The sequence below is a fragment of the Anser anser genome (assembly GCF_964211835.1).
Source record: "Anser anser genome assembly, chromosome: 1".
NCBI lineage: Eukaryota > Metazoa > Chordata > Aves > Anseriformes > Anatidae > Anser > Anser anser.
In genome coordinates, this window is record NC_139720.1 from 186,974,295 (window position 1) to 186,998,248 (window position 23,954).

General features: G+C 39.7%; 1 protein-coding gene across 3 annotated transcripts in view; it reads left to right on the plus strand.

Moving 5' to 3' along the window:
• Positions 1-1,716: 1,716 nt before the first annotated feature.
• Positions 1,717-23,954, plus strand: part of CCDC169 (coiled-coil domain containing 169) — a 31,680-nt gene continuing 9,442 nt past the window's right edge. Inside the window, exons 1-6 of one of the 3 annotated variants that reach the window (XM_083800725.1) lie at positions 1,717-3,017; positions 7,712-7,794; positions 8,264-8,374; positions 8,467-8,507; positions 21,435-21,533; positions 21,731-21,784. In XM_083800725.1, coding sequence (XP_083656851.1) covers positions 2,776-3,017; positions 7,712-7,794; positions 8,264-8,374; positions 8,467-8,507; positions 21,435-21,533; positions 21,731-21,784 — 630 coding nt within the window. In that variant the 5' untranslated portion in view covers positions 1,717-2,775. Of the gene's footprint in view, positions 3,034-5,762; positions 5,808-7,710; positions 7,795-8,263; positions 8,375-8,466; positions 8,508-21,434; positions 21,534-21,730; positions 21,785-23,954 lie in introns of those variants that run through there. The other 2 variants (XM_083800727.1, XM_083800726.1) reach the window with 2 other exon arrangements.

Here is a 23,954-nt window from a genome sequence, read left to right on the forward strand (position 1 = left end):
ACCACCACGTCTTTTCCTGTGAAGCTGCATTCTGGTCACTGCCCCCAGCCTGTACTTCGTAGGACCTTGCCCTTGTGGGTTTTTTTTGGGATTTCATTCGGTTCCTTTCAGCACCCTGTCTCTCCGGCCTGTCCATCCCCTCCAAAAGGCAGTCCCACCTTCCTGCAGAGTGACTTCTCCCCTCAATTTGTTAAAAAGCAGCTAGCTTGCTGAAAGTGTTCCCTGCTTGTCTTCCAGGTTGTTAATAAAGAATGAAGTGGTACTGGCTCAGGTATTGATCCTGGAGTCAGGCAGTCATACTGCTGACCACCACACTTTAAGCCTAATGGCCCTGCCAGTTTTCCACCAACCTCATTTTTCAGTTATCCAATCCACATTTCATCAGCTTGACTATAAAGGTGATATGGGAGACTCTATCAAAGGCTTTGGTAAAATCAAAATACACAATAACCATTTGTTTCCCCTTGTCCACACAGCCAGTCATCTCTACACCCTATATATCAGTGCTATGAAAATAACTAAATGTATTTCTATGTCAAAATTAATTTGTCATAATCCAAATGTTTACCTTCAACAACTGGTCTACCTTGCTTTTAAGCAACCCTAGCTGTTTATTGCCTTCACGTAACCTGAAGATAAGTATTTAACTCTAAAATTATTTTCAAACCATATTGTGCTGACCAAGTTTCCTAACTTTTCTTGTGGTTACTAAAAATCCTAGTCTCAGAAGTAACATTACAAGCCTTAGAACAACAAAAATACATTTATAGGTATCCATATATCTAATTTTAACCTCTTTATTTGGGATAAAGAAATGGAGGAAATTACTGCAGTAATGGTAAAAATCTTAATGAAGCCCTAACCTACACGTACCTGACCTTGGTCCACAAGACACTTTGCTGTTCTCCTACTCCAACTCCCAAACCATCTGGCAAAGCCCGTATTTAGACTTGCTGTCCTCTGCCAACCCAGCCAACTGGTGTGGTCTGGGCTCATCCTTACATGCACTCTGTGACCTAGTTCCTGAGATCTCACCTAGTTAGGACACCTCGTAATCTCTGAGTTGAGGCTGGGACCTGAAAGTATCCTGGAGAGGAGGTCAAAGAAGCGTCTCCTGGGGCAGATAGAGTACACTGTAGCCGGGATACAGCCCTCAGTTCCAGCGTGCTCTCTACTCTCAGACTTTCTTGTGATTCCAGGGCTCTTTCTGAGACATCTGAATATATCCTCCTGTTTGACAGTTCTTCACTAGGCTGGTTAAATTCTTGAACCAGATCTTACAATAGTTTTTCACAAAAGCTGATAACAAGAAAAATGGTTACTGGTTAGCACCCTTGCTGTTAAGATTTCACTGCTGCACGCAGTATACTGAATTATTATGAAAGCTAACCTAGGTCCAAGTCAATACTGAAATTACTGGTTTGGTATGGAATGTTTTCAATATGTATTTAGAAAAGGTATTATTCAGTAAATCCTGAAGGCAAAGTAAGCAGCAACATTTAAATGCAGTCACAGTACAGTATTTGTCTAAATTTTTGTTTCCTGATTAGGTATGTCAGATAATTTTATATTCAATCCACAACTGAAGTGATAATTCACTGATTAAATAATAGCATAAATTATAACTAGAGACTGTCAAATATCACCTCCTGCCCTAATATGTATCAGATAAATGAAAATAAAATGACTTTTTCTTCTTACAGTCAGGCTTTTCACTCTCCCTCATACAGGAGATCTTACTGGATCACTAATCCAGCCAGAAACTGTCTGCTTTTTTGGCTCTTTGCCTCCTGGTTTTCTGTTGGGTTAGTTAGCAAATGGAATTGGCTCAGATTGACATGGTCCCAAACTGGCATAAGGCAAGCAGCAGGTATATGCAGCTGAACGTGAGGATCAGGACCAGGCCATTTCAGTATCAGCAAGGTGTCATGTTGGCCCATCCCAATGTCACCTTAGGGCCAAAATTCACATTTCACAACAAAGAGCCAACGTTTGGATGCCAATGCTGATTTATGCTACAACAAACTAATGGTAATACATAACTTGTTTTAAACTTGGGAAGCAGTACATCCATTACCCAATAAGCTTTAGGGGTATCACATATGGCTTGCTGATCATGCAGCAGAAGTAAATGAGAACCTACAGCATTTGTTCTTTCATAGCATGGCAGTAAGGCAAAATTACAGCTCATCTTCCTGAGAAAGGGCATTGATAGTTTCATTAGTAAGCACTTGGTCCCACGAACTGGTGAGTTGATCCTTTGCATCAACCAGTGCTTTTCTGAGCAGCTGGTGAGCTATTTCAGGTCACTAGCCAGCCAAAACCAAATGCTTTTTTTCCCAAGTTTCTCAGTTTTTATGGACTGTATGGGCTTGTCGAAGAGTTATTGAATGCCAGAGCTGACACTGAAGCAGACGGAGAAGGCGACAGGGAGACCAGCAGAGGTGATGCCACCCTTGCAGCACTAGGCCATTAGATCAATTCAGTCTACCTCATGAAGCTTTGCCTTAAGAAAGCCGAGGAGGCATCTGAAATCCCTTGCTTAAAAATCATCAACATCAAACATTTTTAAGCTTGAATCCAGGCCAATATAGGACGCTGATTAAAATACTAGCCAACATATATTGACTCATTGGCTATATTGAACCGATTGGTGCCGGTTTAGACTGATTATTCCAAGATCTTCCATAATGTCTCGGGTTAGGCACTTGTAAACTGCGCACAGCACCGACTACAATTACTAGGGAAGCTGCAACAAGGGGTAGGCACTCTTTTATGACCAAGCCCCAGAGCGCTGTGCCTGCCTTCACATGTGGCTCGGAGAATTTATTTAAAACCTTACTACTTTCCATCCCAAAGAATTGTTTAAAAAATCAACACGTATTTGCGTTTCCCCCCCCCCTGCCCCACCGCCCTCAGGCGGCGGCCGTTACCCGGCGCAACGGCGGCGGCGCCATGAGGGAGGGCGGCGAGCCCGAGGGGCTGGCGCTGGAGCGGGAGCGGGAGCGGGGCAAGAAGTGAGAGCCCGGCGCGGTGAGGGGCGGCGGGCGCGAAATGGCGGCCGCGGGCTCCACAGGGCGCCCCGCACGGGCGTGTGTGTGACGGGGGTCCCGCTGCCCCAGGCGGCTCTCTGCCCTCAGGGACGCCCCGTGGGTGCTGCAGGAGGGCGGGCACCGCAGTGTGGGGCAGGGAGCGAGCGGGGCTTTGGTGTGGGCACTTAGTCCCCGCCGCTCGGTGGTGAGGTGATGGGGAGAAGGTGTAGGGAGGGTGGGCGGTAGGAAGAGCAGGGCAGGGGGCTGGGGTGGCACCAGGAGCCTGGAGAAACAGGATAAGGAATCCCAGACACATCTGAAGCTGGCATTGAACTGGAAAGGAAAATAGGACCGGGAGTGGGAGCTGGGGTGCGGTAAGAAGTGGGTTATCACAGAATCATAGAGTATCTGAGTTGACAGGGACCCACAAAGATCATCAAGTCCAGCTCCCGGGTCCTCAAAGACCCCCCAGATAAACATAATCAGATCGTGTCTGTTTGGCATGGAGAAGAGAGAATGGAACAGGCTATGAGGCGCTCTTTATACACTTCTTTTCACCTTTTTCCACAGCATGGAATTAAACTGGCAAGTTGGATATTGCTACACCATCAGTATATACCTACAGGGAAAGTAGCTCATCTCTTTCTAGTGTAGTTCTGCAGAGATGATAACTTGTTACTGCTACCAGTTAGTCCCCTTGCTTAAGCAGCAAATGTTTCAAGATGTTTTTGTTTCCAGTTTGCTTAGGAAGTTACACATTTTTCTCTGTTAAAGAATGTTTTTGCCTTTTGAATGTTAATAAATTAGAAAGTGCCAGAAGCTCTTGTGCTGCCTTAAATCAGACCTTTAATATTTACATTTCTATACAATTTTGAGACATTCAGTTCCATGATGATTTTTCCTCCAAATGATGTTTCCTTCAGTGTCTGGGCTGAAGATTCTCTGCCAACTATTCCTGCAATTGTGAACTTTATCAATTGTTTATTCGCCAGTGGAAAGGGGGAATCCAGTATTAACAGAGTCAAAATGGTTAGGCAGCTTCTGTGCTCAAATTGGGACACAAAGGAGCTTGGTCATGCTTACACCTATGTGTAAGCACATGATCTTTTTCTGAATCTCCTGACCAGTAAGTAATGTGTCAGTGTAATAGATAAATTATCCTCTGCATAAACCAACTCTTTGGTTTACCAGATACTCAAGCTTGATATTATAGGTTCTCAGATAAAAATCTGAATATCGGCTTTGTTTCACTGCTTTGATTTTATTTTTTTTGAATTAATGAAAACCTGGGTATTTTATGCACCTTAAGTTCTTGCTGATATTCCTGAGAATGTTCTGCAAGACTGCGCCCAAAGTGCAAGTCACGTTATGAAGCTGTGCCTTTGCCAAGCAAAGGAAAAAATATGTATTAAATATACATACAAAAGTTTCTATTTTGATGGCATGACAGAGACACAATAAAAAACTTGTTGCTACAGGTGGATTATGCAACTGTTTCCCATGTTTGTCTTCTGTATGCAAATAGGCAACACCATTGTTGTCTATTTCAGAAGTTATGTATTCAGCCTAGCTGTTAGCAACCAGGTTTGTTAGAAACCAGCATCTAAACCAGTCGCTTCTGTAGTCTATGAATACAAAAAGGCTCTTTGAAGGTGTGATTCATCTGACCTACTTTGGCTGGCTGTTTCAGAGTGAGATGACTCACGCCCTAAGGAGTTTTCTCTCCATTGGGTATAAAGAAAGCTGAGGCTGACTGGCTCACAGATAGATGTCCGCATTCCTCCAGAGCAATCTCACCCTCGTCATCTTTTCACTGGCTTATTTGATTATTGTTCCGTTTAGGCAGTTTGCTAACAGCCCACCTACTACTCTCATGAAGGGATTTTTACTTCAAAGGGTAAATTGAATCATCCGTGTCAGGAAGGGGTCTTTACCTAAGTACCTGCTGATTCTCAATGATTGTGGATATAATACTATGAAAGGCTTAATGAAAGCCAGTAGCTTAAATCTGACACTGAATTACTGTAATCAAGATTCAGCACAGGTTCTGTTTGGGAAATGTCATGGTAAATGTTGCTGAGAGAGAGAAGGCATGTAAAACACGGCAGTATACTTCTTAATAGACAAAGAGTTCTTAAAGGCATACATTTATGCATGTCAGCTTACTCTATGGATTTACTATTGTCAGTAGGGTTGCATGTTAATTCAGCTTGTGAGATTTCAGCTTTTGTGGCTTTCCACATGAGGAAAGTTGTAGGATTTGCCCAGCACGCTGCTGACTGGCAGGGTTTCAATGCTGTATATGCTCTTCCATGTGGTGCCTTTTGCACTGTGTAGTATTGTTCCTGCTCTGTTCATAGATTCTGAAGGCGTCTGTATATTTTGTCTTCTACACGAACCAGTAAAGGTCTGCCCCGTTGTAGAGCTGATGCCCTACAACTGACGATTTGCCTTGAGCTTCTCCCATAATGTTTCACTGGTTTCTCTCTCCAGTAAAGCAAATGGCCTCAGGCAGTCTTTTGGCTGACATATGCACCAGATACCCAGATCCGGATAACAAAACGTACAGAAAAATGGCCGTCATCCTAAGTGGCTGTCACTTTCAAGTAAAATAACACCTGCAAACTGTCTGAAAAGGAGACTCTGCATTTTTTTATTGTTATTTTCAATCACAGCCTTCTTACCTGAACTGCAGCTTTTTTCTCCTTTTCCTCACAAGAGCATTCCTGTTGTTTAGTATGGAAGCATGCGGTTAAGTGTGCCTGATGACAAACTGATGAGCTTCCAGGGTTTATGGACCTTTTTCTGTGATGACTCTAAGTTGTGTGTTGATATGGGAAAGATTCATAGGTCTTGAATATGTCTAGTTATTAATAAATGTCAGGTTGTCAGTAAAATCACACCTCAGCCCCTCAAAGTACAGACCAAGACACTGGACAAGCAGCTACACACAGCTGCTTTAAATTCACAGTAGCAGATAAGTGGTGTGGGCTGTCATCTCCTATCACAATTAGAAATACCTCCATAAATGCAAAATACATACTCCCAGTACAATAAACAGCTGACGTATTTACCAAGTTGGTTGACGTGATTTATTTCTACGTCTCTTTTCTGTCAGTGCAGGGACTATAATTTACTGAATATGCACTGAATAAAATAGAGAGCTTCTACCTTGCATACTTTTTAGTTTCTATTGGAATACTAAATGTTTAATAGCAATTTTTAAAAAAATTATTTTCAATTTCCAAATGAAAATAAGATTTTCTGTTGTGTAGCAATTACAGTCTGACACCTGACAACTTATCATTTCAGTGTACATTTTCATCCAGAAGGAATATAATTGGAAGTTGGCCAGCAGCTTTGCTAATGATGCAGAAAGAAGAATACAATCTAACTTGTACTTCTAAGAAATATTGTGCATAGTCTTGGAATGATAACAAATTAAAAACTGAAAGCACCGGATCTAAATAACTCTGTATTATGCTACCCTGCATCTATCTAAGCACCTATTTAGGGTTTTCTTGAAGAGGAAAAATTAATTAATTTGGCTACAGCTCAGCTTTAATTACAGCTTTGACTGTATCTAACTTCCAGGGTTCCTTCCTTCCAAAAGTACCATTCTAACACTCACCATCACCACAATTTCCTCTTTTCCAAGCACTGAGAGTTTTTCAGAAATCTGCTTTAAGGAAACCATATCCATTTTTATTGGAATGATACCAACAATATAATAAGATTTTGTCTTCCTTCTTCCTAGCCATCTGCGTCTTCCCTTTGGAGTGGAAGCAAATAAGCAGCAGCAAACAGATTTCCTCTGTTTTTCCTGCATCTAAGCTTCCTGACTCGTTCATTTCAGCTCTGTCTTTGGTGGGACTTTCACCACAACCTTTTCTGTCTCCAGTATGTTACCTGTGCTTTCATTCTTTGTTTGCCTGTGATTCCTGCTCTGATTTAAAGTTGGTAGGGAACAACAGCATTAGAGCAACAAGAGATTGGAAGATGCAGTTCTCCTCTGCCATTAGAGATTTCTGTCCTCCAGTGTGCTTCTTGCACTGAAAACTTACCTGAATTACCTTTAATTACCCTTCTGCTTATTTTATTTTCTTTAAATTCAGTACTTCCTCTGGTGCAGGTAGGTGGGTTGTACTCTTGTCTAAGTCCTCTCCTAGATTCTGCTGCTGGTCATAGATCCAGGGCAGCAAGAGTCCAGTTTCCAAGGTATTTGCCAGTTGCCTGGCTGCCCAAGCAGTATATGAAAGTAATCAATGGGCAAAAAGTGTATTTTCTTACAAGGAAATATTCTGTTTTCAAATAAAGAATTCCTTAGGCATCTTTTAGTTGAAGAATTAATGCCACTGTCTTTTCTACATTTGTTTAATGCTGATGATGTGCTGGGCAGATATTACATCTTAGGAAACATCAGTGTTGTTTTGTAATGGAAGTAATTTTATTCACAAAATAGGCACGATTCTGTTGTTTTTAACACACTGTAATGCATTAAGTGTAATTAATGTTAATGTAACTATAAAGAAAAAATACATAAAACGTGAGCAAAATGATGTAATTATATAGAAAAGACTGATAGATACTTCATCTAAAAATATATTTGATTTAGTCTTTTTTACCTTAATAATTAGATTAATGTAGTAGTGAATTAATTGATTTCTCTAAAACCACAGGCAGATGCTTGAAAACTCAATATTTGAATTGAGAAACACAGTAAAAGAACTGGAAAAGAGACTTAGCAGTGTTCAAGATGAAGGTAAGTGAATTGCAACAGAATCTTGTAATCAGTTAGGAATTGTAACAAATTAATTCTTCTGGGTAGACCCTACAGAGATACAAGCTTTTATTTAGGAATTTTAGTTTTTCCTTTTTGAACACGCTTATTATAGGTGTGATAATTGCAAACATGAAATTACGGAATGCTAAATACTGCATATTAGTTTTTTTTTTCTTGTTAATTATTGAAGAAACAATGGATAACATGAATATATAGAGTTAGTTGGTTAATATTCTGGCCACAGTAAGCCCATTGAAACAAATCCCTTGATTTATATTTTCAAGCTGTTTTGTAATTCAAATGAATGCTTCCTCATTATGAGGATGACTAACTGGAGAGTTTCTCAGTCTCCAGAACAAAGTAGGAACAGTTTGAAAGAATGTTAACTTATATTTGAAAACGCATAAAATAATTTGGGAAACAGAATAACCCTATGTTTGTTTTTAAGGTAATGAATGGAAAACCAGATACGAGATGCAAGTAGAATTGAATAGACAGCTGGAAAGGCAAATTAGTATTCTAAAAGACAAAATGGAGCTTATTCGTGGAAACCCAACAGGTAGAAATGGATATCCATAACCGTCTTGCAATAGAAATAGTGATTATATGTTGAATGATTATTAATGGGTTGCATCTTTTGCTTATTTGTAGATAAATTGTCCATTGTTCGCATCTTTGATCAAATGCCTGTGGTGAGTACAATGGAATTCAATCGCTTAAGTATCAAAATCACAGTGTAATTAAAGAACTTGTATAATTGATACTGTTCCATGACAAAAAATATCAGTGGCCCTGTCTAGAAACCAAAGCAATCAGGCCTGCTTACTTTTATATGGTTTCAGATATGCATGCAGTTGCTTAAGAGTGTGTAAGGCATAGAGGAAAATAATTAAGTAGGAAGAATATAAGACCTAAACGTTGGGAAGAACTACATAGTGGAATTTTTGACTGAGTGATGGCTGTGTGTCGCTTGTAGCAACGCATATGCGATGGAACAGCTAGTCAAGTCAATAAATAGAAAAATGTAAGACCTTGATCACAAACTCAAAGAATTATATAGGCTGGAAGGGACCCACTTTGATATCTTCAACTCCAACACCCCTACTCAAGTAGGGTCAGCTTCAGCAGGTTGCCCAGCATCGTGCCCAGTTGGGTTTTGAATATGTCCACAGACAGAGACTCCACAACTTATCTGGGTAATGTGTTCCAGTATTAGAACACCCTCACAGTGAGAAAGTGTTTTCTTTTGTTCAGATGAAACTTCTTGTGTTTTAATTTGTGCTGATCACCTCTTGTCCAGTCACTGGGCACCACTGAGAAGAGCCTGGCTCCCTCTTCTTTTCCTCCCTTCAGGTATTTATACACATGGGTAAGATCCCCCTGAGTTTCCTTTTCTCCAGTCAGAAAAGTCCCAGGCCTCTCCTCATATGAGATGCTCCATTCCCTTAATCTTTATAGCCCTGTTCTAGACTTGCTCCAGTATGTCCACATCTCTCATGGACTGGGGAGCTCAGAACTGGACACACTACTCCAGATGCAGCCTCACCAGTGCTGAGGGGAGGATCACCTCCCTCAGCCTGCTGGCAACATTCTTCCTAATGCAGCTGTTAATGTTTTTGGCTTTCTTTGAGGCAAGCACATATTGCTGATCCATGGTCAGCTTGTTGTCCACCAGGATCCCCAGGTCCTGCAGAGCTGCTCTCCAGTTGGTTGGCGCCCTGCATATACTGGTGCCTGGGGTTTTCCTCACCAGGGGCAAGGCTTTGAATTTCCCCTTGTTGAATTGAATTTCATGAGGTTCCCCTGTGTCTATTTCTCCAACCTGTCAAGGTCCCTCTGAATGGCAACACAACCCTCTGGTGTATCAAGCACTGCTCCTAGTTTTATATCATATGTGATAAGAAATATCAACAGTTGCAGTCACATTTTAAATAATATAGTTACAGGAAAATTCCTCGTTTTACAGTAAGTATTCCGGTTTTGCCACAGAAAGTGTCTGTTTTCAGTTTTAAATTTTTATTTCTTAATATGTCCATATTTCACCATCTGCATTTTAACAAAGCAGAAAACATTTTCCTTTGATCTTGAGGAGCAAATGGTAAGAAAAAACAGCAAATATTTTGGCCATTAAGAAATCTGAAGTAGGAAATGAAGTGAAACAAGTTTAGATTCAGGACTATTTTTCCTTAGTCTGTCATGTGCTGAAATATTTTACTTTGAGACCTTTTCTGCTTCTTAACCACTTTTAGAAGTAGGGAAGGTAGATATAGAAGTGGCAATAATGCCTTGTTGCATAAGCACGAGTAATGACCATTAATTATCACAAGGCAGGGTTTTGAGGATTTTTATTTTTATTCCAACTTATGCACTTTAAGAAGTCAAAAAAAGCCTCTCTGGGTGTCTCCATCTGATTCTTGTGCTTCAGATTCTGAAGATTAATGGGAGTTCACTGAGCCTAGAGGAGGCTGCATGCCATATTAGTGGGAATGATTGCTCGTTGTAAGCAGCGTGTTAATAATTAATTGCTCTTCCTGATCTGATCTGTGGCCTTCGGGTTGTAAATATTCTTGCCAGTTTTAGTACTGTCCTAGACTCCATGGTGTTTTCTAGATGGCTGGATTTTTTTTAACAACCACTTAAAAGCAATAGCAGAACAAAATCCTTCCCATCCCGCTTGCCTATGTCAGGGAGTTGATTAGAAAATACACCTGGAATTATATGTGAAGAGAAGTCTTGAGCACAGAGCATTGCTCTAAAAAATTTACAGCAGAGTTTGCTTCAGACAAGGTTATTCCTGCCAGCCTGTGAAGCACTGACTGGCACACACGCTGACAGTATTAAAAGCATTTATTTCCATCGAATTTCCAACACTGTCTTAACCAATCCAATTACACCTTGCCTAGAACCTGAAGAGTCATTACCAGTCAGATAATCTGTGAGCTTTATTGGCAGCTGTGCTGCACCGATTCAGTACGTTTCTAATCCCTACTAAAGTCTGCCTTGCCTCTTCACCTATGAGCTATTGTTCTAAGAGGTTTGATCGCTGTTCCCATAAAGGAAATAATGACAGCAGAACTGAAAGATTCCTACTGCCACAAGGAATCTAGGAAATGGTTTGGAGAGTCCTGGACTTACAGAGTTACACCTAAGGAAGTACAGAGCCCATGTGCCATGCCATATTTTTTCTCCTACAGTTTTTCACCCTTCCAGTTTAGAGCGAGTACATTCGTCTGTTGACTAGCCAGAGGGGGAAAAAAAAAAAAAAAAAAAAAAGGTGTTTAGGGATTTAGTCTGATGTTTCATTTTGGCTTGTTTTGATTGTTGGGAGACAGAAAGAGAGGAAGAAAATAGATGTATTTGGGGGGGCTTTGCTGTTTTTTTTTTTCACTGAAGGTATCAGAACAGTCAATGTGTTTACAGTTATTCTTGCAGAATGCAGAGCTTTTGGCAGGTAAAACATTGGTAAAAAAAATGCACAGATCAATTTGTGGTGCCTAAGCATATAGATTTATCCAAATCCATTTTATGTTTTTGAGACTCGTTCAGGGAAGCAGGGGGGAATATTTAGCTTCTCCACAGATGAGAATAAAGAGCAGATGTGGTGAGTGGGTGTAGAAAAGCAAAGAGCTTTACAGCCAGTCATCAATCTACATTCGCTCAGAGTAAAAATGCTGAGAGTGTGTATATAAAAATTGAGTGTGTGCATTAAATGAAAAGTACATTATGATATTCAGTTTTCAACTTGCTGTTGCATATGAAGTTCTGTGAAAAGATAGCAAAGTGATTTTTCAGCAAAATGATACAGTTTCTAGGGTATGACAACAATGGACAGTAGATTTCGAGCAACACTTTTAGAAAATAAAATAGCATCTTCAAGACCTTTTTGAGGTATCTCAAAGGTAGTAAGGATATTTATCTCACTTGGCTAGCCATTTAAGGTCTTACCGTAGGTAACAGAAGGAGAAAAGCATGTCCACAGAGTAATTCATCTCATTTAAAGATAGGTAGGATAAAATATTTTCTTGCTATCAAGCAATACAGGAAAGTTTTTTAAAAAAGATTAGTCATCAGGGACTCTGCCAGTGAGCAAGCTATAAAAACCTGAATGAAAGAGAAGAACACAAACACAAATTCTGGAGTGAGGAAAAAGGAAAGGCAGGGGATTTTCTATGTTCATAAATTGCAATAATTGTTGCAGATGGCTTGCACTTATTTCACTTTAGAATTAGAATCTTACTGATGAATGATTCCTTGCTGTTAAAACACCCCTAAATCATATAAATATACAACTATCCTTCTGAAGTCCTTATACTATCTTGATATGTTCTCTTTTTTTTTTTTAAATTAAAAAAAAAAAGATGAAGGTGTCACATGGCAGTAAATGCAGATTCAATACCTCAAACACTTGTATTTTCATAGCCAAGATACCGAAGAGCATTTTTTTTGTACTGATGCCGGATTAAAAATAACCTAAATGGTGACAAGCACAGGGGAGTTGCAACACTGAAAACTGTTTAGTCAGTAATTTCCTTTATGTCCCAATGAATAATAGAAATGTCATACACTATTTCAGGAATAATTACAGGCGGAATGCCTCCTCTCTAAAGCTTAACATGCTGTGAATTTTATTTACCCCCTTAAACATAGCGCATTCATTTGTTCACGTTTTTTCATTAAGTGAGTTTTGGTGAAATACGTGTTGTCTGCTAATTTCCTGGATAAGTAGAAAGAAAATGATTTCTATCACCATTTCTGCAAGAAAGGATCCCTAGATAGCAGCTTTAGTATGCAAATACTGAAAAGCACACTACAGAATCAGTTCAGAAGAGCACACTCCCGATAGCATTGCCTTAGCAACGCTCTAGTTAAGATTAGCTAAAGAGCCCTGGTTTCAGTGATAAATCACCATTTTCAGGACTGCCCAGCACCATAGCTGAGAAAATTCTCACACTGAGGGCCAGATACTTGCTTTACAAAGCTGCCTCTCTGACACCGTAATGACCACATGCAACAATCCTCACACAGCGACCTCAGGGGTTCTGCTGTCAGTTTTGAACTGCAAGGAGAACATGTGGCAGTGTCACACTGGAGAAGGTGTTGGCAACGTAACTGGAGGGGCATCTTGTGTTTGCAAAAACATGCAACGAAGAATTTATATTTCTGTAGGTGTTGATGACTGCCTATAGGGAACATCAGCACTTCAAGATGGCATAGGAAATGTTGACAATTCCTTTAGCAAGTCACTGTGAAATGGCCCTGGTTGTTCTTGCTGGATTAAGTCACCAATAGCTCTGTGTGAAAAACAAATCTGGTATCCTGTCTTCTCTGTCAGGCTTCAAAGTATTTTGGAGAAAGTTGTGTAGTCTGGTCTGACAGCCCTAAGCTGCCTCCTGCCTCCTCACAGACTTCCCGTTCCTACGCCTTTCATCCGACTTAGGACAAGCATTTTGGATGCCTCCAGGAGACCTTTTTGACTTGCATTTTTCCCTTTCTTTGTCATGTTGGCATTAATTGTTCCTCCTGGTGGCCTTGCACAAAGCAGCAGACTGTTTTACTCAGATCACTTTGTGGTATTCCCACAGGCAGAATGCACTCGGTATTTCAAAGAAAACAATCAGTGAGAAACCTCGCAGTCAACTGACATTATTAGCTGGCTGCTCTCCAGCTGGGTGCCAGTTCAGGAATTCCAACGATGGCTTGGCGATTGACTGGGACCCTTGGATATCTCCCAAGGAAAATGTATAATGAAACAATCTAGGCTTTTTCTGAAAGGCCTTGCAGGAGAGACAGTAAGTGAAACATATCGGAGCCAATAACATCTTGTTTTGTCAATCTGAACCGCAGCAAGGGAGCAGTTTCAACTTCCTCTCCCCTAGTTCAGCAGCTGACCTCTCTGAGAAAGTCTGTGGAGACCATCGGCATAAGGATTTGGATAGCACTGCCCCACGCCTGGTTACACTGAGGGAGCCTGAACTTGCCAGCAAATCTCCAGGCTGATCTCTTTACCCTGGCCCTTGACAACGTGTGATGCAAAGAGTGCGCTGCATTCATGCAGTTCAGCTCTGTTTGGTTTTGCATATATTGAATATTTGAACGTCTGAGGAGCATACTAACCACAAGGGGGCACTTGACATTTAAACAAGTACAGAGATTCTTTCTTCACCTCTACTGAAGCCTTTACAGTATCTACTGCATGTATATCGACAGTATTTTGTATGTAGAAATATGCTATGCTATGTAATTTTTATGTATAATTTTTCCAGTAATTGCAACAATATACGTGTAGTGACTTTATCGATATCAACTTAAAACTAATTTCGGTTACAGTAAAACTAAAGACGTAACATTGCTTTTTGCTCTTGATGAGTTTAAAATGATATGTTAAAAGATTCAGCTAAATCAGCTGATGAACATCAGCTGCTAGTGTTGGAGGGAGAAGAGTTTATTTTCTAAACAAAACCTAATTTGATTTAAAATGTTAAGTAGAACGGATTGCAAAGGCTTCTTTTTTTTTTTTTTCTCCTATACAACTGACAGATGTATTGCTTCTGTTCTAAGTCATGCAGAAGAATTAAAAAAAAAAAAAAGCTGAATCAAATTGCCATAACGATCAATAGTTTGCATAAGCTCTGATGAAAGCATGTTTGAGCTTCTTGATGATGTCACATATTTGTCACCTGGTCTGTTGTAGAATTATTGATTGCCACATCTGTTGCCAGTGATAGCAGGGCAAGGAAAAATCCAGAATGAGAATAACTTCTGTGGGTAGCTTTAAAATTTGGCTGCAGTAGCCTTCTGTACATTTTTGTTTTCTGGCAAGTGTTAAGCCAAATATGTAACTTCAGTTGAATGAGAAGAAAAATATGTGAAAAAAAAGAACTGGAGAATTGGTGTTCCCTTTGTGAAAATCTGGGCTTTTGCCACTGCTGGGCTCGAGACTTAATGTATCGTTGCTCCGAGAGTGCATCTTGCTAAGCCCTGCAAAATTCCTTTACAGAAAGAAAGTATTCATTTAAAATCTCAGTGTGTCTTTTAGCTTACCAGATTGCTGAAAGGGGCTTGACATAGGCAACTTAATGAAAACTAAGAATCTTAAATTCGGGTTAAATCCCTTAGTCAGCTTATGTCTCCCTTTTAGGGATACATTGTCCAGCTATTCAAGGCTCAGTAGAAGAAAATGTAAAAAATCTGACTTGAAACAATATTTCAATATTCAGTCAAAGCAATACCAGGAATAAGTCATTTGACTTCTAAAAATCTTTTTCAGAATTTATCTTACTGGCTTATCCTGGAGACTCGTTGGCAATTTCTTCCGGGGGAGTGCTGCATTGCTCGGGGGGGGGGGGGGGGTTGCTCCTTCTGGTTCCCTTGAGCTCTCACCGGTCCTTGGTTTGTATTGAGGCTTTTCTGTGCTCCTCCTAGAGCTCTGGTACAAGTCGGTGTTACTATAGGCTGTAAGCTCTGCTTTCTGTGAGCTTTTGCTCTTGTGTTGACTCTGTTAAGCGCTAAGCTGATCATATAACCATAAGCATCAAGATCTGAATGTGTTACTTTTTCTTTTTTTTTTGTGTGTGTGTGTGTGTGTAGTTGCTTCCCATTGAATTCAGGAAAGAGAAACCCAGTCCTTAAGTCCTTAATGGTTTGGCTGAGTTCATATGCTGGTGTTTCTCACTTCCCGATTTGTATTGCTGTGCAGGATCTAAAGACTTCAGGCATATAAGTTAGTTATTCAGTTACTGCCTTGACCATAAGGGAGGAGGTATCTTACAACCAGTCTTTATTACCATGGGTCTCTAAGACCTTTCTGAAATTGTACCGCAGAACATTTTCTCGTGTCTGTTTTTGAAATTGCCTTCCATAATGTTTGGGGACCTGTAGAGTCTTATTAGTTGAGCAGGAACATCTATCTGGCTAGATTCATGTAAGAACTTGAGTATTGCTGTAACTGAGCTCTGCAGTGTCTGTTAGATGCCTGGACCCAGGAACAAAAATTAAAAGGCTGAGTTAGCAACCTGAGTTTCCTCGGTATTAACTGGGAGAAGGGCAGATAGATCGGGATTCACAACAGAGTGCATAATAGATGAAAGACTATTGGAAAGGTGGTAAGAAATGCAGAAGAATTGTGTTTGAAATCCTGTCTCCTTTCCAGAAGTATGCATGGCCTTGCATCCATTTTCACTTTTTCCTTCTCCGTCCCTGTAAATTTTGTTTTCCTGACTGGTGAGCAGCTTAGCTTCAACAATTATCTCAACATTAGTAAGAATGATGGCAAAGACACTCTCAGGATGTGAGGTGCTGTGAATTAAAGCACTTAGGGTGGCAGAGGACTAAAATGTAACCTTCTAATTTTATTGTGAGTTAATATTTAGGCTGTTAGGCAGAAGAGAAATCATTCCTCATGTAATATAGATAGAGCATGCTTATCAGGTTGTGCCCTGGTGGGGTACAACCAGGACCACCAGAAAGCTTTGCTTTGAGACTCTGTAAAGACTTCCAGCAGCAAACTAAGCACCTTGATTAAGGTTGTTCTTATGGGAAGTTACATTAGCAACAGTTGAGATGCCGACCTAAGTTTTATGACAAAATCAGATGTGAATGTAAGACATTGTATAGACTGCTTCAGGATGTTAGTTTCTGCCTGAAGTGTAATTTAGATACTGGTCCCTTTTTGGTTTGGGGTTTCACTTCCCAATTTATAAATTGGGAGCTATTTCACTTTCCTATTTTTCCGGAGGCACACAGATTCTGTAGAAATGATAACTGTATACCGTAGTCACATCATCAACTTATTTCTGTCTGTTTGCTCATCAAAAGCAGTAGTGTAGTACACAGTTTGCTTGCAGTTGGATCTCATCCTTGCTCCAGAGCTGAATGAGTGCCCAGGCATCTGCACTGGACCAGCTGCATTGGCAGCAAAAAATAGAGAGCACTTTTGAAAAGGTTAAATGAAAAAAAGATCTAAGAGTAGTCTGCTCTTGAGGTGAAAGAACTCAAAGAAGTTAGACTGATACTGTCACTGAGGAGATACCCAATTGCTCTGTTGTGACTCACAGCTGCAACACCACGCGTGCTGTCTTACAGAGCACTGATGGATGGTCTTGTGAGGAAATAAGTAGTGGGGTGTGGATTTACACAGCAGAAATCTTGAGAACAGCATGAACTTCTGTGTTTACTGTGTTTCAGTTTACTATGGGGGTACAAAAAATGTTGTACAAAAATATACTGTCATGTGGTTGTAATCGTTAATGTGTAATCAAGTCAGTAAGACCAAAAAAGTTAGTTTTCCCAGCTTGACCGTGCTGAGGCCTTTGCTATTGGTCTTTTTTTAAAATTCTGCACAGACACTGATGTAATGAAAAAGCACATGACCCTAGTGGAATTTAGCCAAATCTTCTCTTTAATCTGCAGCTTTGTTTCTGTCCTTGAGTTGGCCAACATTAACTATTCAATATAGGAGCCTTCTGTATTAGGACAAAGGTTTCATCTGCATCCAAGGTACTTCTGTGTTAATTAGGAAAAAAAAAAAGAAAAACTCAATTCTTTTCAGTTCTCCAGTGTGTCTGTTGTAACAGATTAAAGTTAGTAACAGTTCAGTCATGTGTGAAACATTCTTCAAAGATTCAGCTCTTCTGTATCTCCCTTTTTCTGAACAGTGGGAGGGGTTATCCTCTCTTGGCAACGTGTTTTAATGCACCGTGTCTTTTGCCATGCTCCTGCAAAATCTTGACTTTAATGAAAATCATTCCTAGGGAAATCTAAGTAACAGCCAGAAATGGTTTTGTGAAAAATAAAGTTTGGAAATGAATCAGTAATGTGATGTACAGAAAATTGTGAAAGAGAAGAAAAGATGGAACGATCTGCACATACTAGAAAGGAGAAGACTGGAGATTTTGAACAGGCAGATGTGTATGTTTGGTGGCCATCTCTCAGAAACTATTGGTAAGAAAGAACTTTACTGATGTAGAAAATAGAATGGTTTGATGGTGTCCAGAATCAAGGATATAAGCTATGGACCTGAGGTGAAAATGCTCATATAAGAATGACATAATCTTTTGTGTAATGGCAAAGGACATTTTCAAGTTCACTATGAAACAAGCCAAAGAAGACTGCCAGTCTTCTTGGTCAAAAGACCAAGGTGCTGACCAAGAGATGGAGGGCACAGTTGTAACAATAAAATAAAGGTCAACAGATGGCTTAAGACTGGGTTTGGGATTTTTTTTTTTAACCATTAGCAAACATTTATAAACAACTTTCTAAGAAACAGTCTATTCACCGATACCAGCCTTATGGCATTTGCATGATGAGTAAGGAAAAATTACAAGAAAAAGGAGATAAGAATACTTGGAGAGATTCATATTATTTTCCTTTACATGTTTTATACATGGGAAATGAATATCTGGTAAATAAACGCATTGCAAAGTTTTATGTCAGTGAGAAGAATAACTGAGTCTGCTAAGACAATGGTCAGGTAGTCAGTACAGAAAGTAAAAGAGTTCAGCTATTCTGGCTAAGAAGATGCTGCGGTTAGAAATAAAAAATAAAATAAAATCCTGAAACAGATCCTTCTTTTACAAAGGGGGCCTAGGCAGACAAGTAGAAAAAAAGTAGAGCCTGAAAAGTAATATATTGATAATGGAAAGATGATGGGATAACAAGTATTAAAGATACACACTTTGCAGGAAAGATCAAAGCAGAAGTACATGTGGTACATTGCAGATATGAGAGACTTTTATGTGTTTGTAAATTCTTCATCATCTCTTTGAATTAAATCATCTGGAGGAAGGATAGGAAAACAAATTTTTGTCACAATAATATCTGCCAATAGTATTGAAATACATATCGAAATACATATTGAATCACTTAAATATTAGGACATCTGTATTTTCTTGTCTATATGTAGTTGTCTACTTCTCAGCTAGATCTTCAGTTCCTACTACAGGCAGTGGAAGTCTTGTCGATACAGTCAGCTCAGTATAGAGATGGGTATCTAAATTCATCTCAGTAGGTATCTTTGGCGGAATAGTTGTGTAAGCAGAGACTTGCAGGCATTTCAGTACAGAATTGCCCACTGCTGCTTCAGAAGGATACACATCTCCTGCAACCCGTGTGTCATATCTGCCACATACAGATGTCTTGGACACCCTACGGCATCTCGAATGGCAGCTGAATTGTAGCAGCTCAGCTGAATGACTCTGAGCATCACTGATTGTACTGACTGTGACTCTTAGCAGGAGCTTAGTTCACATGCGGACTCTCAAATGTAGATATTCTCACCTCAGAGTGAATACTGGCCATGCCATCAAATATATATATGAATATAATATTTGGATGGATATGAATTTGGGTACAATACCATTAGATGACTATTTCCAGAAACTCTTATCACATGTGATGCTTATAAATAAAGACTAAAAACCAAGCACTGGTAAGAGTGATGAGGCAGTGAGTGATCTCAGTGGTTGTGATAGCACATTTTATCAGAAAATGCTGGATAAAAAGGAGGGAATTCTATTTTAGATTTTGAGAACCTAGAAGAACATTATAGAAAAGCCAGTCATAAAATTGTCAGATCTAGTAATCATATAAGTATTTGTTTTAATTTAAACACGTATATATTGCCTAAGTTTTCAATAAGGGCAGGAACAATAAAACGCAGGACAAAGAAAGAGCTAGCTGATGTCAGCAAGTGTGCGGAGGAAATGGCAGTAACCAAATCCTAAGGAAAACTCAAGGAGCTGGTTAGGCTTAAATTGAGGGAAATGGGTAATCTCTACCTTAGGATTTTGAGAGAACTGTCTGGCTACATTACAGATCTGATAGCAAGTGGTTTTAATAAAGCTGTGGATGGTAGTATTGTGTGCATTAAAGAATAGCATTTTTTTTTCTAGATTTAAGATAAAGGAGTAATTGGGGCAAAACAAAACTGAAATACAGATTTGTTAAAAGTGGTTCATGCCAGGCAAACCTGTTAACTTTTTGTGATGAGACAATAGATTTGTTATCAGGATAAACACAGTAATTCTGTTCACCGTGACCTCTGATAAAGATACTGTGTCGCATGGGAAGTGGATGATTAGTTTGGAGACAATGATAATTAATCAATTTGTTGAAGGAGTAAGGCGCTGGCAGATGGAACATAATAGTGGATAAGAGGCTGCTGGGAGAATACAAGCAGGGTTCTTCCAGGACCAGGTTTAGGACTAATCTCAGCATGCTATGCATGACCTTGATATACAATATAGAAATAAATTATGACATTTTCCCCTGATACCAATTATGCAATATATTAGGAATCTGGATGTTGTTTAGAAAAAGAGTGACATCGAAGAGTAGATTATTAAAAATGGGTTTTAAATTTAATAGTATAGACCAAAGGACTGAGGAAGTAGTAAACAAATTCTTTTATGAATTGAGAGCTGATCACATGGACACAGCTGCAGAGGGGAATCTTCTACTGAGGGTATAGAGAGGTATTATTCTATTTGATCTCATGTTAACTGTAAGCTCTCACCATTCAGCTGTGAAAAAGGAAAATGCAACGTTAACATTTCTCTATACAGATAAAGAAGCATTACGGACATTGTTAAGGCAGTGAGATGGCTTCTGGAGTACTGCATGCTCCAGTATGGTTCTGCTCTCCAAGTGTAAGTGTGGGCTCCAGCTGGTGTACAAAGGGCTACTGTGATGATCAGATGAAAGGACAGGCTGCTGCGTGAGAGACCATTTTAAAAAGCTCATCTTATTTATCCTAGTAAAATGAATGTTGAAATAAGACATTCCTGGTTTCTCTATATAACATCAAGAAGAAGAGCAGTTACCTTAAATATAACTTCAATACGATAACAAACAGGTATGAGCTTACCTTGAATAATCCAAGGCAAGAAATTTAAGAAATTAGTCTATTCAAGCCTCCTAATAAGAATGTATCTACTGGATGAAGTGGATCAATTTATGAAAGGGATTACAAGAAGCAGTTTCCTGTGGTAGAAATGGAGGAGGTCCCACTTGGGTGTGTGTTCTGATTGCAGTACAGAGAACTGGCCGGTGCTGGTAACCAAAAGTGGACTCTGCCATGTTTACTCTCGCAGAATCCAGTTGTACACAAGGTAAATAACTCCACATTTTGGAGGGAAACAAATAGTGTCTCTCCAAAATACTGCTTTCTAGCCAAGATCTTATGGGTTACTGCTGACATTCCCTGTGCTTCTTCAGCCATTCCAGCAGCTCCCTTGGCAAGTAGTTTGAAGATGGATGTGCAGGTGGGATCTGAAATCTTCCTCCTTTAAAAAAGTAACCATGAGAGTGAATTTTGGTTAGAAGTAAGGAGCAGTTCTGGCTGATCACAACAAAGTGACTGTGCTTACCTAACAAGGCACAAAATTGTGGCAAACTGTTATCTGTATCATTTTAAAGCATTGAAAATGTGTAGTTCACAAAAGATAATTGTAACATATGGTTAATTGCTTTCGTCTCTGTGGTGTGCCAGCCAGAACCTTGTAAACAAAAAGTGCAAAGAAGCACATACAGTGACAAGCATCATAATGCCTGAAGAATAAGGGCTGTGATGGTGATGTCTTTACACAGAATGTAAATATTTGTTTTATTTACTATAACCACAGGGTTCCTTGAAGGAGGTTCTTAAACAACTAGAAGAAGAGAAGAAAAGTCTCCAGAATCAGTTAAAAGATTATGAACTTAGACTGGAACAAGAGGCTAAGGTTTGTAATCACTGTATGAGTCTGGTCTATAAAAGCTGTTACGTTGCCTGACAGACGTGTGTGGAACACACAATAGAATAGTTCCTCCAAAATATGTCACTGGAAAAAGCTCTGCTATGTATTTGTTTCTTCCTGTATGATTCAGCTTTTTAAGTATTTTGCTTACCAGTAGCCTGTTTTGCTTATTTTAAACACAGGCTTACCACAAAGCTAATGATGAGCGGCGCATGTACCTCTCAGAGATCTTACAGGTAAGCAAAAAACCAGTGTGACTCAGTAAGTTTTAAAAATCTTGATGCTCTCTTAATATAGCAACAGCATCTGTTAATGCCATGAGCTAAAAGTCTGTTATCACTTCATTCATCTACCAAATTCATTATAAAAGTTGCTTTTTAAAAATGTTTAAGAGCTAAGATTGACGGATTACTCAGTTTATTTTATTTTTAAATCCATTTTTGCTTTAGTATCAGTTGTAGTTTCATTGCTTCCAAGGATAGTCAAAGTGCTCTTGACTGAGAAACCTGAAGCAATTTTCTGATACTTGCCTGCCCACCCTGTAGTCACAAGACTCCTGTTTAATGTTTCAGCTGAAGAACAGAACCAAATTATTAGGAGCAGTGGCACCCACCTCATCTTCATGTTTCCTTTTTTGTCTTTTAAAGACAAGCTAGCCAGCCAGCTCAGCATGACAATACAGTACATATTTCAATTAAATTTACAAGATAATAGATAAGGTTTCTTGTTTTTATGAACCCAGAAGTTAAATTTTATTGCTGCAAATTATGTAATACATAAAAGTCAATATTACAAGCTGCAGGGAACCCGTAAAGATTTCTGGTACTTCTGTTGTGAAAGAACTCTTAATTCCTGAATAATGTAGAAGTAATAGCTTAGTGGGATACTCAAGAATGACTGTCATGTAATCCCTGTCATAGCTAACTGGAGTGAAAGGCTGTAATTAGCAGTGTTTCCATGTGTTTGCACAGTGGGCAAGTGATTCTCTCATGTGGTTCATTGCCGCTTTGGATAATCTGAAAGAATTTCTCAAGCTAACTTTTCCAGCGTTAAACAAAGAAGTCCAGACTGATAACTGTAATATATTTATATTAACAGTGAAGCTGGGAACTGTTGGAGGAAGAAGGTGGCGCATAAAAAGATATTTTCATTACTATATGCAATAGCAGGATAAATGCCTATGTTTGGCTGCCCAGAAAAGCACTTAAACATGTATAAAACACTGTTTGAAGTGAGGTATATGCATTGGCATGTTGCTTAAGGAGGGCATTAGAGACTAGTGTATTATATTTTCAGGACTCAATGCCATGATATCAGAACCATGTGGGGGCAATCCATAGAATCACAGAATGGTTTGAGTTGGAAGGGACCTTAAAAGCCAACTAGCTCCAACTCCCCTGCCGTGGGCAGGGACACCTCCCACCAGACCAGGTTGCCCAAAGCCCCATCCAGCCTGGCCCTGAACACCTCCAGGGATGGGGCACCCACAGCTTCTCTGGGCAGCCTGTGCCAGTGCCTCACCACCTTCTGAGTAAAGAACTTATTCCTAATGCCTAATCTAAACCTCCCCTCTTTTAGTTTAAAGCCACTCTCCCTCGTCCTACCACTGTACCCCCTGACAAGGAGTCCCTCCCCAGCTTTACTGCAGGCCCCCTTTAGGTAACGGAAGGCTGCTGTAAGGTCTCACGGAGCCTTCTGTTCTCCAGGCTGAACAACCCCAGCTCCCTCAGCCTTTCTTCACAGGGGAGGTGCTCCAGCCCTCTGATTATCCTCATGGCCCTCCTCTGGACTCATTCTAATAGGTCCATGAAAATAATCATCTTCAGATTAATCTACCTATCTTCAGGTTTATGACTGTTAAACATTGTTTTAAGTGGTTATAGTGAGATCCTCTGTAATCCATGGAGAGAGGAGCATATTTAAGGTGCAAACCATCACACCTGTTTAAGATCAAGATGAAATGAATTTCCCAGAAACATACCTGTTCATATTCCTGAGCTGCAAGCAGAGCCTAGTAAGCAGTTTAGATTAGACATCTACCTTCTACACTGTTAATGTGAACAGGGCAGTCAGCCTAGTCATGGTTGACTGTTGGTTGCAAAAGAATCAGTGGCTCATCTGGTCCTTTCTGACCTTGCCCTGCTATGACCTTGATTTGACTGTTGTTCTCATATTATTTTAAAATCTACACATGCATGTAGATTAACAGTTATTCTACTAACAGTTTATTCTATCAGTAGAGGCAGTAGTAGATTTACATTCAGCCCAAAATTATTCAGCTGTGTTAAAATCTCACTGTTCTAGAGTCTATGCTGTAATGTTGGCAGCAGTTGAGTTAGTAGGATAATAACCTGTGACAACAATATATTCCAGATACTCCTGATTAAAGAGGATGAATATAATGTC